General features: G+C 42.4%; 1 protein-coding gene across 1 annotated transcript in view; it reads right to left on the bottom strand.

The window, feature by feature from the left end:
- Positions 1-9,960: 9,960 nt before the first annotated feature.
- MAP4K4 (mitogen-activated protein kinase kinase kinase kinase 4) overlaps positions 9,961-16,320 on the bottom strand; it is a 131,896-nt gene continuing 125,536 nt past the window's right edge. Inside the window, exons 27-31 of the mRNA XM_084286926.1 lie at positions 13,990-14,090; positions 13,095-13,244; positions 12,663-12,822; positions 10,770-10,909; positions 9,961-10,624 (exon numbers count right to left, since the gene is read on the bottom strand). Of these exons, the coding sequence (XP_084143052.1) occupies positions 10,541-10,624; positions 10,770-10,909; positions 12,663-12,822; positions 13,095-13,244; positions 13,990-14,090 (635 nt within the window). The 3' untranslated portion in view covers positions 9,961-10,540. The remainder of the gene's footprint in view (positions 10,625-10,769; positions 10,910-12,662; positions 12,823-13,094; positions 13,245-13,989; positions 14,091-16,320) is intronic.

Below are 16,320 nucleotides of genomic sequence, written 5' to 3' on the forward strand. Positions count from 1 at the left end.
GATGGAGTGTCATCTTATCTCAGGACAGTTGTCACTGGAATAAGCCCAATTACACACTGTAGTGCAGAAATGCAATCCCACTACCACACAGCTGCACTTTTGCTAGAAGGAGAGAAAGCTGCATTCACTGAAAAACCTCCAGAGTATTGCTTCAGCCCATTGCATTGCAAAACAAACACTGCTTTGGACAGAAACAGAAGTCGGATAGCTGCTCTTTCAGACACTCTCATGCTTGAATGTCACAAGAACTCTGGAGACAAATAAATTAAGGAAGGACAGAAGTTGGTGAGGCCCTGGCACAGGCTGCCCAGAGAAGCCGTGGATGCCCCATCCCTGGAGATGTTCAGGACCAGGTTGGATGGGGCTTTGGGCAGCCTCACCAGCTTCATCAGAACCCTCAGGCTGAGGGGCACAGCCATGGGCAGCATTCAGACCCAGCTCAGCCAGCCTGCAGTCCCCAAAGTCTCTATTCCTTTCCCTACAAATGTCCGGAGAAGAACTTAAGCTTTCATTTCTTTGGTCTCACCATGCAAACATCTCCCAGCCACCAGGAAATCATGTCTTCCTCCATGCAGTGCTGTTATCACAAAGGAAGGGGAAGGAGACCTTGAAGCTAGCCATTTTGGTAATGGAGATGAGAATGTGGTCCTTTCCCCACAACTAGAAATAAAACCGAAACCAAAAGGGTAGCCTATTTATAGAAATAAGGGATCAACAACTGCACTTCGGCTGTTTTCATGACCACATTCTCCTCTTCCGATTCTCTGTGGCTGAGCTCCAAGGGGGAACAGGGGCCTCAGGGCACTGAGGGCAAAGACAGGGCCCTTGCTCTGGCCCAGGTCACCCATGGTGGCTGTGCCACATAAGGAGGCAACCAAAACACAGAGCACTTCAATTCCCTCACAGGGATGGCCAGCAAAGGCCCAGGTGTGCTTGCTGGTGGTTGGGCATCCCCATCTGCAGGGCCTGGTGAAGGTTTGTCCGTCCTGTGGGAGCAGAAGTCAGTGGATCCCGGGCACGGAGATGGTTGTGGGGCTGTCTGCTCACTTGTCTTGGTGCCAACAGGAGCTCGCAGGTTGATTTAGAAGTAATTGCAGTGTGATCCCTTGCTGCATCGTGGGCTTGGAGGGAGGCACAAAAATCAGAGCAGGGGATGGGCTCATCGCCTACCCCTACCAGTAGAAGGGTACCAGCTCTTCATTGCCTACTTCCTCACAATTTATCTGAATTAACTTTCATTGTCCTGAGGTACCTGGAATGTGACTGACTTTAGAGAGGAGCAGAAATTTCCATATTTGTTCCAGTTAACGCTACATCCATATGTTTCTGCAGATTCCAGATTGACGGATTTCACTTCCAGGCAATGCTTCTGACTGGAAAACACGAGGGAAAGTTTGAACTGCTAGTCATGCTCTAGACCATCTACTCTGACTGGTCTTTTAGGAATAAATGTTCTGCTGCAATGAATCCGAGCTGCAAACAGATCCCAGGGGAGCAATATCTTGGATTGGTCTCAGTTAGGAAACACAATTGTGAGGCAGTCTCTGTGAATGCGTGAACAACTGTGCTGAATAACGCCCCATGTGATTTACAGCCACATGCACATGTGCAACAAGGAGCACAGGGAATCTATTCCTTTTCCCCATATGCTGCAGCCTGGGGCTGGTGCCCACCTCCCAGTGAAGTGGTGCAATGAATCTCTCTTTAAAAGACCCCATACTGCAAGGGGAAAAGTTTCCTGCCAAGGGGAATGCGTGGAAAAATTGATTTCATGCTGTCTTCACAAAAACAAGATCACTGTATGCACTTTTAGGCAGAAGACACATTGTTAAAGGCATGACAATAAATCATCTTCCAAAGACAAGCTTGAGAAACAGACACCAGAAATCAGGCACCCACTGAAGACACAGAGTTTATAGCACAGCACAACCAGTTTTTCCTCCTTTTCAGACTGAATATCTCTTTGTTTGACTGGGAACTTGTTTTTGCTTAGGAAATACCCAGCCTATCTCCTCTTAATTAACAGCCATCTACTGCAAGCTCTCTTTTTCCCTTGGCCAGTTGGAGATGTGGCTGGTTAAACTCAAAGGACTTGTGACAAAAAACATCACTTCTAGTGAATGTGATTCTAGTGAACACCTACCCAAAACATGTGTGTCTGGAAGTCTGCAGCTGAACCCTGTGGGTGCTGTGGCCTGGAGGTAACCAGAAGCTGCTCACCTGGGGCAGGCAGCGAGGCAAGGAGCACCTCATGAGTGGAAAGTCTGGCCAGCCAGACAAAACATTGCTGCAGTTCTTATATCAGAACCATAACACAACAACAAAATGTAGAGAGGCTCATTAGGATTTGGGAACCATATCAAGTCGATACAATGTATGAGAAAAGGAGCACTTTGGATGACACCAAGTATGATATACATAAGGCTCCAGAACTAATTAACGAGGATGAAGAGCTTTTGAGCACTTCTCCCTCCCATGAGGACCATCTGTTGTAGAGTGAGCATGGCACTTCAAGAAAAGTCTATAAGTGTAATTAAATGCTCAACAGTAGTAAAAGGTGTCTGGGTTAAGTTTAAGTTTGGTACATTAAAGCCTGTTCTTTTTTTAGCACTGTTAAAATACTCTTTTTTTTTTTTTTTTTTTTCTAAAGAGTTGTGTTACAGCATCAACTGGCTGTGTTACGCAAGGCAGCACTCAAAAACACGCAACAGGCAAGCCCTACACTGAAGACTCCGACGTCACAACAAACGTGTTAAAACGTCTGACAGGATTTAGGTACCTAACACCAGCTTCCAGTTCCCTTCCCGATGGCCATGGCACCTGGGACACCTCATTGTCCTGAGAATCCCAACGCTCTGCAGCAGCAGAAAGTCAGCTAGGATGTTAAAGGGCATCCAGGTTTTAGGCATCCAGAGGAATCCCTCTGCAAGTAGCACTAACTACTCTGGGGCATCCATAGAGAGAGTGCTAAGAGCAAACCTAGAATTCACCCCCTTTTGCTCTGGTTGTGGTGCAATATAGGGAAAGTTAGCTTCTACTGGATTTTGTGTAACTTCTGGGTTTGTAATTTGGTACCAGTAGGGACTTACTCACCAGCTGCGAAGCCTTCAGTGCCTCAAGAAGAAGAGCAGATGTCCCACTGCCTCACCGGCTCATCCTTTGCAGGACACGGCCATCCTAGGTCTCTGAGTCCACCAGCAGAACCACCGCCCCTTTGCACACCATGCCTGGCTCCTGGGGAGATGCTCACGAGCCTGCTTGTCACCTACCATGCTTTACAAAGGGGCTTTTAAGGCTGATTGCCACCAAGGACTTCTCATCTCAATACTGCAAACTGGAACTCTTCAGCAGCTGATTTCCAGGCTTACCCATCTGAGCACCATAGATTGAACCAAGGATGCTGTTTGCCTCTCTAAACTGTGTTGTCCTTGCTCTGAATTAAAGGCCTGAATTACCAGTTTACCAAATCACTTAATCTTAAGCATGTGAAGAGCTCCATTGGAGCTCATTGCTGGTCGATGTGGTTGATGGCAGGCATGGCTTTATACACTTCGTATATTGAACAGCTGTGTGATGTGAAATACATCGCTTCATTTGAAAAAAAAAATATATAGTAATAATAATTGTAGTTTTGCTAGTGGAAAACTGAGATTCTTTCCACTGGCACATTTTGAAAAACACTGGAAAAATATGTTTTTATTTGAACGGCAGACAATAGATGAATTCATGCTTAACTTGCATTATTCCATTTTAGAAAAATTAGTTTAAAAAAAAAAAAAAAACTATCATAGCAGCACAGTAATGATAATTGCAGCTTAATTACCCATAACTGATTCTTTACGGCCTGAAATAATTTATTCTCCTTTTATACTCGTCTCTGATATCCATTAGAATCATTACAACTGTGAGTCTGTAATTACATACTTTGCATTTTAATGTTCTGTGCCGGTTCGTGCTCTCCTCTTATCTTTCAGTTAATTTTATTACTGAAACATTGAGAAAATTTCCATGTGGATTTTCCAGAAGTTCTTGTGGTTTGATTTAGGTAGGTTTGGGTCTTAATGAAGTCCAGGGAGCCAGCTTGTAGGTCAGAGCTTCTGGGCTCACACTGCCCCAGCTCCACCAGCTACTCACTCTGTGGAGTCTGCATTTTAAGCATTAAAATAGAGGAACTGTATGAGATTTGACCTTTAAAAAATAAAATAAATAAAATAAAATAAAATAAAATAAAATAAAATAAAATAAAATAAAATAAAATAAAATAAAATAAAATAAAATAAAATAAAATAATAAAATAAAATAAATCACAGAAGGCATTCTACAAGCTACAGTTAAAGAAACACGATTTAATGCAGAATTCAAGGGGGACCTTCAGCAGAGGAACCTGATGGTCCTTTCTGGACCAGGAGCTCCAGAAGGGCTGAAGATGCACCTTCCCTGCAACCTGCCATTGCACCATCCAAAGGGGCTAAGTGGGTTCAATGGCTGAGGTGAAAGATTTCATACCAAAATCTCCGTTTTCTTCCTCTATCCCCAGCTCACTAAAAGATCCCAAGCATGAAATTTGCTCTCTTTTCTCTTTCAACTTCGCCTGTTCATAAAACCAGAGTTTTGCTAACTATACCGACGGGGCTCTGCTGAAAATTGCCTGAAACCTCTCTGTGATAAAAGCCTAGGCAAACAGTATTTTATAATCCCCTCACTCCAATGGCTGTTTCACAGCCAAAAAAAGCACTTTTTTTTTTTTTTTTTTTTTTTTTTCCCATGGCTAACATGGTATGGACACGATTACTTCGGAAATGCAAATATTAAAATAAAATCGGGGTGTGACACTGCCTTTTAATGGACAAATTGCGTCGAATGACAAACACGGGGTTGTGCAATAAAAGCTTCACACGGAGGGCAAGTAGCATTTGAGCTGTGTACAGCAGTCGGTACATAGTAATCTCACTTTCCCATGCTGTGGGTTTGCCCCACAGAACCAGCAGAGCCTGAGAATAAAATGTTAAACTCAATTTCCTGTTATAATTTAACAACTGGGGGGGTAAAAAAAAGGAAAAAAAAAAAGAAAAGTGTAACTTCCTCAACTGGACTGAGCACATTTTTATTGAGTCAGGGATGTATTTTCTTAGACAACAAAACACCCTCCTCTCTCCTTCTCTCCCTAGTTTAGTATTGCCTAGAACAAGAGCGGGATAAACCAGAGAGATAAAAAAGGAGGAGGGAGGCTGTCGGTATTTCGGTATTTCTAGAGCAGTTTTTACCCTTTATGGGAGCAGACGCTGCATGGAGCCAGACGATCACGAAGTGCAAATGAAGTGACTGCAGGTGCCTGATGGTCTTTGCTTCCCCCATCCTGTAATTTCCATGGCAGTTCACACTGACGGGAACCTGCCTCGCCGTACCTGTCTGAGCAGCACGATACCACACTGATTCTTATTTTTTTTAATGGAGAAAAATCTCAATATGACATTTTTTTCCAGCCTTTCCTGCTTTAACGGGTTAGAAACAGGCCAACAGCTGGGTGCTGGCAGTCAGCAGCGAATTTGCCCCCCCTGGAGCAGAGCTGCAATTTGCACAGCCGCTCCGCACACACCCGCGGCTCTTTGAGCTTCCATCCCTCGATGCCCCACGGCGTCCCAGCAGGCCAGGGATGCCCACCACGTGCAGCTGAGATCCTGGCTACCAGGCATATTTCTCACGTGGCCTTCTCAAGGTTCAGTGACCAGCCCTGCTGGGCTGCGTGTGGTTTAGGGGAGAGGGAAAGCCGTGCTGCACAGCACCACGAGGCAGTGCCGCTACTTCTCCAGCGATGCGGGGAGGTGCCTGGGGGGCACAAACAGCTCTGGGCTGAGCTGCTACAGACAGATGGGTAAGAGGGAACTGGACTACAGTGGAAATGTATTCGCCCTGCTACTAGCAAATTTGTTGCCTTTGACCATTTTCATGCGGCACAGTCCCGCGTTGAATGCAGTGTGCTCTCCCACAGGCTCTCCTCTTCCATTTGCAGTTGTTTCTCCTCCAACATCCACTTTACATTATTTTTTTAATTTTACAGTACTCCCAGACAATGGCACAGACACAAGCTGACGAACAAGCTCTCTGCACAATAGGCAGCCCACAACACTCAGATTTCCCCATTCATTACGGTCCCACACAATCCTAATTCTCTATCACATCTTTCAGCAAAGCAACCAAAAGGAGGCTGCTCCTCCTCTCTCTTCTAATTTGCAGCGTTTAAAACTTTAATCTCATGTTTAAGTGTTCTTTACTTTTCATTACTCATATTTCCACTTGTTGTATGTTTAAAAGCTTGTAAAATAAAAATAAATAAATAAATAAAAGGGGTCCTTTTGATGTCCGATTACTTCTTTCTCTGGTCTGACAACTGCAGTTGTTAATTACTATTGCATTTGTCAGTTTTAAATATGCACATTTTTTTTGCCTGCTATTCTTTTCTGCCCTGTGTTCCTCCCTCCTGCCCTCACAAGGAGCTCACTGAGGGCCTCCTCACTACTACTGCCTGCAGCAGCAGCTGGACAAGCATTTTGCTGGCCCCGTTAGCTTTCCAAGTTCAGACACCCTCGGTATCTGCTACTTGCAGGGGCAGAAAACTGCGGGGCTCAAGGATTTCAGATACCTTTGTCTGTAGGAAGCACGCAAAACCCCGACACAGGTTTCAGCCCTTGCCTTCTGAAGATGAAAGCGAGAAGAAAGGCAGGAGGCCGGGAACACATGCTTCCTCCTCCTCCTGCAGAGACCAGCCTGTTCGGAAGGAAACGTCTACTGCTTATCTCCACTGAAGAAAACAGGCACAGCCCATGGTGGGAACACACGTGCAAGAGCCCAGGAGAACCCCGCCAGTGCAAACAGCGGCGTTGTATCAAACTTGCTCAGTGCTCATGGCCTAGGACTTGGAAAGCCTTGATTTTTGTCGGAGCCATGCTTTTATACCATGTGAGAATCCAGCTCAGGGTGCTCCAAAAATCAGGTCTGGACGGAGGTGGGAGGGCATACTTACAACACGTCCAGGCTCTCCTCGAGGCAACTTCTTCCTTCTGAACCACTGGCCACTTCCTAACATTCCTGATCTTCTCTTTTTCCTTTTTAAAGGAAAACCGTAGTTCTCTAAAGAGCAACTGCACCAGGAGACAGGACTTGGAGTACAAAAACAACAAAAAAAGCCCTAAAAAGCCCATGTTTACTGTCAAAGTCTATAAAATTATGAGATTTGACAATAAGGCTTTTGTTCTTACGATACATGCTACTAGGCATCATGCAGCTTGACTTCTGCAGCCAGGAGGTACTCAAAATACTTTCCACATACAATAGGTGTCAATTTGACTTTATTTAAGGAAAAACGGGGAAAAAACAGTAATTTCCATAATACACAGAAGACAAGTTAGATAGCACTGCAAAAAAAAGGCTGAGTGTTTTACTTGTCACCAGTCTGCTTTGCAGCTCTACGATTAGTAATTTTAACGCAGTTTGTCATTTTGTATTATTGTTTAGCATCTTTATAATCAGCAGAGTTTGGGGTTATAAATCACAAAAAGTGTACTACTACTATGAAAAACTAAAAAACCCACAAAAATCACTTTCAAATAAACCATAAATATGTGATGCACATTAGTGTAACAAAACCATTTTTGTAAACATTTTCTCCAACATAACATGTGCATAAGATAAAAAATAAAAACACTGCAGTCATACAAGTTAGGGTTACTTTGACTTAAAGATACAGAAAATTATTACTTATTAAAGCTTAAAACTAAATCTAGGAGCTTTTTCTTTTCTTCTTTGCTTACAAAAGCACTGTTTGAAGAGTTCGATGTCTGTATATGTAGTGGTTTTGTAATACTGTTTTTACCTTGCCATGTTGCTGTCCTGGCACTTCTGTGGAGGCGAAGGCTGCGGCGCGAGCAGCCAGCCCGAAGGAGTTTCCCCCCCAGGAGCCTCCAAACTTCAACAGCACGTATCCGTGACCTGGGAATCCCTACAGTACTGGAGCATCTTCCTCTGGGAGAATAGCATCGGCTTTCAAGGACTAACTTGATTTTGGACCGCATAGCGCTGGAAGAATTAAATCACGCAGACTGGCATTTGATCAAACCAGCTTCGGGAAGCTACACTACGGGGCCGCTGTGTGATTACACCCACGTCGCTTCTCCAAGTCCCCCTTTAGTTCATTATAGTACAAAAAAAGAGTTGATCGTTCTTCTGGCTGAGCGTGCCAGGCATGAAAAGAACACATCCTTCACCTTCAACGCTATCCAAAAGTCATACGGTTAAAAAAAATATTTCTAGGTCCTCCTCTGCCAGCAAATGTAAGGCTTTCTTGAGTTTTGATTCTTTTGGTGTGTGGGGTGTGTGAGCGTGTCTGTGTGTGTGTGTGTACATGCACTTGTGGTATGCATTGACCACTCACTCTCAAAACTGTCTGTGATGTTCACAGGAGAGTCTTCAGCAGAAGCGCTGCTCGGGTTTGCAGGGTTTACAGCAGTCGGGTTGGATCCCACAAGAAGGGTCGGTCGGGTCGAGTCTCAGCTCTGCACAGCTCGTGCTCTCGGCTGGCCACCGACCAGTCACTCGAACGGTCGAGTCTGACTGAAGAAGACGTGTTTAAAAAGCCCTACCTGTCACGCCGTGAGGGAAAGTTAAACGCAGCAGAAGACAAAGCCCGTGAAACACTGAGAGCCTGTTCACTGAATGAACAGCTTAAGGCAGCTGTCAACAAAGTACCCCACCGAAGGAAGAATAATAATAATAATTAAAAAAAAAAAAAAAAGTAAAAACCAAACAAAAAGATGGCTGAATCATGACACTGTGCATTATTACATCACCAACAGATTATTATACACTCAAGGTTTCTCAAGTAATGAACATGTAGCCATTAAACAAATTATTACTCTCAAGACATTTATTACAAATGTCAGAACTTATTCATAAAATAAAACTGACTTAAAAACAAAACAAACAAAACAAAAAAAAAAAAAGAAAGAAAAAAGCCAGAGCTGGGATCTTACATCTAAACACAGGTATACGCTGTTTTTTTATGAATAAGCAGTATTAACTACATTCTTAAAAGAGTTTTAGTGCATTGCATTCTTAAAAAAGAAAAACATCACCGCCCCAAAACGTTTCCTACAACATTTAACAGTTTATAGAACTAGCCTAGTTATTTTACCTGCCTGTTACTAAGCCCACGTGTTAGAAGAGTGAAACCTCCGGTTTTAGGCTAAATTCGGACTTCTAGTAAGGATGAAATTGGTTCCAAAAAATGCTTGCTTTCCAAATTTAGTAAGCAAATTACATTAATCAGTGTCTCACTGCCATAACGCTACCACTATTGCCCCAATGGACCACTCTCTCCTCCTGCTGAAACTTGCTACACGATAACAGTCAGAAACCTTTCGATCTGGTAGTTTTGGTATTAAGATTAAATTAGACATTAATGGTTTGCATCTAAAAACGTATAAACTAAACCACCTCTTTTATTTTATGCATTAAAAACAATGAGGTAGGCACAAAAAATAAACATATGTAGTTTGGATTTTATTTCTTTTTTTTTTCTTTTTTTTCTTTTTTTTTTTTAGTTCTGCGAGTGCAGACTGTGGTAAAACTGTTGTTGCACTTCTAGGTTTAAACAAAAATTAAACCTTTAACTGAGGCAGTGCTAATACTGTGACATAACCAAGTTCTGGCCTAACACAGAATCATTATAGAAAATGAATGTTTTTTTTTTTCTTTATTTTTCGTTGTTGATTTTTTCTTTTTTTTTTTTTCCTTTTTCTTTTTTTTTTTTATCATCTGCACATGTTTCAGGCAATACCTGGTACACAGAAAATGACTAAAAGTTATTGGCCAGGCCAAAATAAAACTGCAGAAACAAAAAAAAAAATAATCAAGAATTCCACCCCAACCCCTTCCCACCCTCCCTGTCCCCAAGAAGAAGTTATCCTAGTCACTGTGTCTTTCACATTTTATAAATATTAACTTCTTAAAACCTGCACCTTCCTCTTTGTCCACATATTGTCACATTACAAAAAAGAAATGTCAATTAAATACATTGTTAACATTACTAGATAGACTAGATCTGCCCTCTGTTTCAGCCAGTCTGACTCTCTACACCACTTCTCACCTTCTCTTGCCTGCCTCCTGTCCACTCAACAGCATGTTCATGATAAGTCTGTGTTTATTTTTCCTTTTTTTTTCCCCCCTCTGTTTCCACACTAACAAACAGAGTCCTTCAAAGCCTAGGAATCCTGGAGCTGAAGGGAAAAAAAGACCTGTAGCTTTCTAGCATGATCCCAAACCTCAAAGACTTTGTAGCACCTGATGGCAATATCTTTACAGCACCAGCTGCCTTGCAGCCTCAGTTGAAAAACAAAAAGAAACCTAACACCAGTGATGCCTGCACACACATTTACACAGAGTGCTGCTGCATTAGTGCAGGTCTGTACTCCAGTTGAAAATAATTCCGAGTTATGAAGATCTCAGACTCTGGATGTCAGCAATCCCTCGCCACAGCCCACTGCTTCTACCAGCTCAGAAGAGAAGTCCTGCCAAGGGTCATGAAATAGACTTGACTGCTTCCACCTGACCGCACGGAGGCAAAGAAGACCTGCAAAGGAAAGAGAGAGGGAAATTCAACAGGTAGAGCAGCAGAGGCTTCAATTTGTCTTCACCGCCCGTGATATTTACGGTGCAATTACGGCTCTGTACTGTTTATCATCTTGTCATGAAAAGGGACCAGGGGTGGCTCATACCTTGTCGTTGCGTTCACATAAGAACTTGAGTCTCTGTGCCCTTTTGTGCATGAACACACCGTCCAAGTGTCCAGTTTCCACTGATCGTATTTCGATCGCTTTTTCTCCCCAGCCCATAATCTGATTGGATCGAATATACGCTGTGGGGAGAAAGCACAACACAACATAGCCCATTAGGACAGGTAGAGGGAAGCACAGAAGGACTGAACAAGCAGAGGAATACAGTTATATACTGTACTTAGAAATGACCTGCATGCACACTCAGAGTGCTATTTTGGTCTTCAACATCTTCACAATGCCCCCAAATCCTTTTTTTATTTAAATTATTTCCACGTGGGCTTTCCATGTCAGTACCATAGTTCGTGCCTGAGCATTTATGACACGATGGAAGCTTTCCAACCTTCAATTAAATGGAAGGAACACTGAGTTTTACACAGGCTTTTTTCTCCCAAGTTTGGCAAGGAGACAGGTTAATTAGGTGTTGACAAGGAGAAAACAGAACCCAAGGTTTAAACAGACTAAGCCTATCCAATCTGGAACATCCCCAGCATCAGTTCAGTGTCTTAGGGTATTGTTTCTCTGACTTGTAGGAGTTCGGATAAATAAAGCAAAAATCAAGCATTTTGCCTCAGAGTATCACTGGGGGAAACAGATTAGTATTAGAATGAGGAAAAAAATCTGTTCTTGATAGCAGTAAAAACTGAATAAAGGAGAAAGGCACCAGCACTATGAAAAGGTATATTCAACAAGCAATTTGATGGATAGTCTTACGGATTCTGCCAAAACTAACATATGGGGACTTAGTGAAGAATAAGCTGTTGCCTCTGATTTGTATGCATACTTAGTGGAAAAATGAAAAGAATAACAATAGATCTTAGCAAGGAAGTTTTTATAAGATTTAATTTCACTATACTTCTCTATGTTTTGTTTTTATATATATATATATATATATTAATTTTCATTTAAATGAAACCAAATTATCTACTATACAGCACATCTATACCATCATGCCTACCATTGTGCTGGATATTTATTTACTTTTACATATGTCACGAGTGCTAAGTGGGCCAAATAGTTTATTAAAATTGTCAGATGAGATGTTCAGATGATGCCAACTGCCCCAGTGCTATTTACTTCACGGGCACTCCAGTTCCCAAAGCCTCTACGATTTGCCACTTAATATAATCTGCTTGCTTTCAGATCTAGTCAAGAGCTAATCACCAGCAGAGTGAATATGCACTGCATGAAACTTCTTTAAATTTCCTCCTCCGTTATTGTTCACGTTACTCTAAGAGCTATCAGCAGTAACCTCCTAATACGTGCATCCATTCCCAAACAAGCAAACCCAATGTGTTTGCACAAAAAACTAAGGTGTAATCACAGCCCGTCCTATGCTCATCACTGCAATAAAGCAGCACAGATAGCAAGAGCACCTATATCAGCACTGTGATTACAGTATCATGCTAAGATAGATGAACAAACTGCAGGTAAATTAAAATAAACCCACCACATCAGATATGCAGACCGTTATCAATGTAGAAGTACCCTTAATAATATCCTACCTGTCTGCCTCTTTACATACCTTTATACTAAAGGGTTTTCATAAATTTGCTGCTGTGCAGCAAAAAAAAATTGTAGCGAATTTACAAAGGCCCTGGTGTTTATTAAATGAGTTTTTTATTCCTGCACTCCACAAGTTTGTTTGCATTTTGTTCTAAAAAACTCAACACAAAACAGATCCATATGGCCCCTCTGCACTTAGTGCAGCTGTTTTCCAGCAGTATTACAGCAGCGCTGCCTCTGAATCTGAAGTCAAACCCAATGCATTTTCCTTCTGCCCACGTTCACGCTCCCTTACGGCACAATTGTATTTGATTCTCTCAGGGCACTTACCAACTGAAGTTGGCATCTCTCCCCACTGCAGAACCACGTCCTTGGTGATCCTTCCATATGTGTTTACATAAACTCCTTCATCCTCATAGCAGACCAGTAGCTCCATTCCATCCGTATTCGGGAGAATTATGATTGCATGAGGTTGGATACTGCTCTGGATCTACAGAAACAGAGAAGTAAGGCCAAAGTCATTTTATGATTGCCTTGTTGGCCAACACCAGACCTGAGTGAGCAGCTCCCAGCCAAGGAGACATATGGACCTTATGGACAGGATAGAGATTGAGGCACAAGCCCCTGAGATACATTCACTTGGACCCCTCCATCTGCTTTTCCACTGCCAGTGATCCACAGGGACTGACAGTCATCTGAGGAAAGGGAGAGAGGGAGAAACCAGAAGGAAAGAAAAAAATCCAGTCCAGAAACAGCTCTTACATGTGTTGGTAGATAAATGTCATAGACTGATCCCGAATCCACATCAACAGCATGGAAGCCAGCACAGGAGCCATAGATCACTTTTAGTCTCTGACCCTCTTCTACTGTTAGATCCACCAGCAATGGCTTATGTACCAATTCCCCAAATGACTGTAAGACAATAATCAGTGAGATTTATTTTACTGCTTAGAACCACAAGGGTATTTATAAAAATATGCTCTTAACACACATATTATAGGTCTATTCCTCCAGCGTGCCTCTGGCCTCCATTCACCAGATCAATTGGGTTAGCGTCTTCCACAGACAAGGAGAGATTTACTTAGCACCCTGTTATATTTCAACCACATATTTTTACATGCTGTTTTCCCTGGGGTTTGATTTAGTTGGTCTGCTTCATTTTACTAGTAAGAATTGCTTTCCCCAAAGTTCAGGGCAATTTGACACTCCTGTAGCGTTTGCTTCAGCCTGCACCACCGGCATTAACTGATTGTCTGCAAATCAGCCTGGTAATCACTCCGAGTCAGCTAACTTCATTCTTGCAGCATTCGAAATACAATAATCTTGAGCGTCAGCTAATGATGCTCACATGAAGAAGTTTCGACTCAGTTCACTTCTCTTGGCCTCATGGTTTATTTATAGAGAGGAAACAAAGCATTGGGATATCGTGTCATTTTGATCATTCATTTATGCTTGGTTACACCTTAAGAGTTATAGGTATACTGCCTCTCAGAGCCAGCCTCCCACACCCTTTAACAAAAATATACTATGATGTTCATGGCAGATCTACCAAAAAACTTGTAACACAGCCATGATAAAATGTCAGGCCAGTTTTGTAAAAGGGGTAACTGCAACTTGGTAGGTGAAAATCCTACGTGTGACTGAAATAAATTGTTACCTTAAAGGCCATAAATTTGTGGTATGGCTTTGGTGCCCATGCATAGACTTCCACAGAACTCTTCAATGCAATTACCAAGAATTTGATTCTTTCATATTTTACTGAAATTCAAACAAAACAAAAATCAGTTCAGTAATCATACCAAAGTCATTGCAGTTACTTTAAGAAAGCAGAAAATGACAATATTTCTCCCTGCTTACATACCTTTCAAGGTTTTCAGTAACACTGCATTTTAGAATTGCTAATTCTATGTAGCTGAGAATTTTGACACGTTTATGCCACAAAAATCATTGCTCTTGTCAGTAACTGAACCCATCACCATGCTTTCAACTACCTAGTCAGTACACACATATTGACACTTTTCTTTCCACATTAGACAGTGCTTGCTCATCCAGAAATCAGTCTTCAGTCAGGGGCAATTACAGTAAAAGAAGCCAATGGCTGTGGCAGAGTTTATTGGCAGTCACAATCCCAGCGCTGTGGCAGTGGTATTTTGAGCCGAGGGAAAAAATCCCCAGAGAAAGGGAGGGGAAAGGAGGAACTGAAATGAAAAGCTAAGAAGTAATGAAATAAGTCCAGTTCAAAAAAACAAAAGGCAACTGTTGTTTTGTTGTTGGCTGTTTTTTTTTAATTTGTTTATTGCCAAAAAGCTCTGTTACCAAAAACTTCCCAGGAAAACACTAAGTGGCTGCCAAAAACCTCTTCCTCAGCAGATGGCTTAAAGGAAACAGGTAGCTGACAAAGTAAACAAGTTGTATCACCTGAACTTTCTCTAACTGACCTTAACCCTAATTCTCAAGTAAAACACATGAGCTCAAGTCACCTTCATGACAATTCCGGTGACACATTTTACCTTCTGCCTAAAGAATGGAAAAGTTTTCAGAGGGGTTAAGGAGTCAGGAGTTTCTCTAGAACATTTCAGAAACATAAGCCCAAAAGCAGATTCGCCCACAAAAGATGCAACATTAATCAGTATTTAGCAACTTTTTTTTTTTTTTTTGGCAGAGACAAATGCAGCAATCATTGCTTTTCAGCCACAAAATGCTACTAAGCAGTGCTAGTGCAAAGACGTGAAAAAAAAAAAATCAGAGAATTTATCAGAAATAATAATGCGTCATTACATAGCTGATCTGTAAATTCTCAAATGTATCTCTGTTCCCACACTCAAACAGTTGGCAAATTTAACCATCGAAAAAGGCTCTGTTTACTATCACTTTTTTTCAGGACAGGGCCCATGAAGCCTAGAAATGGGTGTTCAAGTAATGCTGCTGGATCTGTATTTCCAGCTGGCATCTGGGTTTGTGCTGGAAGATACGGTGAGGACTTGCAAAATGTTGAGGTTTGTTAACCCGTTTCTCGCGCTCTTTTTTGAGGAGAGGGGAAAAAAAAAGGCATTATTTGGGTGGCACCTAGAAAGCTCAAGAGATTTCTTCTCTCTTTACCTGAGGTTTTAGGGGAATGATGATTTTCCAAAACACTGAGTAATTCCCTGCACCTCCACCTTCTGCCGTTGTTACCTCCCAACCAAAACTGATTTTAAAAAAGGGCAGGAGCGAAAAATCTCAGACTTGTGAGAACAACGCTTCTTTAATAAAAACTATTTTCACGTCTTTTAGGTATCTGACTATTGTACAAGCCTGTAGCTGTTCTCTGTTGGTAGGCAGCAGGGAGACAAAGCTGCTACTTGCTTCCTTTTACTCTGCAGGAAAGCAAGAATACTGAGCTGTAAGTGCTAGAGGACTTGACACTTTTTCAGCAGGCAAAAAAAAAGCCTCTCAACCTCCACAGCTGTACCGGCTGAAAAATAGAGCTTTTGTTCAGTCTTGTCTGGCTCGCAAGACTTCTTGGAATATTTTCTTGGGGAAGAAGGGGGTGTTGAATAAAACCACCTTATCTGTGAAAGGGAACCTTTGATAATCTTCGCTCTTTGCTCTGGGTGCTATCTGGGAATTCGCCCAAATCTGAAGTTTCAAAAGAGCAATTTATCATTTAGAGGAGCCAAAAGTTGCCTGAAGCGACCAAGCTCCAGAAATACCACTTCAGCCTGACGTCTGAGACCCCTGTTGCATCAAAGAGACAAGGAAGAGGCCAGTGCCAGCTGCCTCGGTGGCAGCCACCAGACTGCAGGCGCGACTATTCGCAGGGCTCATCCTTCTCGGGAACTGAGGCACAGCTGTCCAAGAGGCCTCTCACCACCTGAAGAAGCCTACTGTACGTTTCTGGTTCAGAGGGAAGTTCAGTGCCAGGCTGCAACAAATCACTCTTCATCTGGAAGAGAATGCTCTTTGTTTCGCACACTTCCCTGCTGGAAAGCCTCCTCTCAGTAGCTGT

The sequence above is a fragment of the Netta rufina genome (genome assembly GCF_964035555.1).
Source record: "Netta rufina genome assembly, chromosome: 1".
Taxonomy (NCBI): Eukaryota; Metazoa; Chordata; class Aves; order Anseriformes; family Anatidae; genus Netta; species Netta rufina.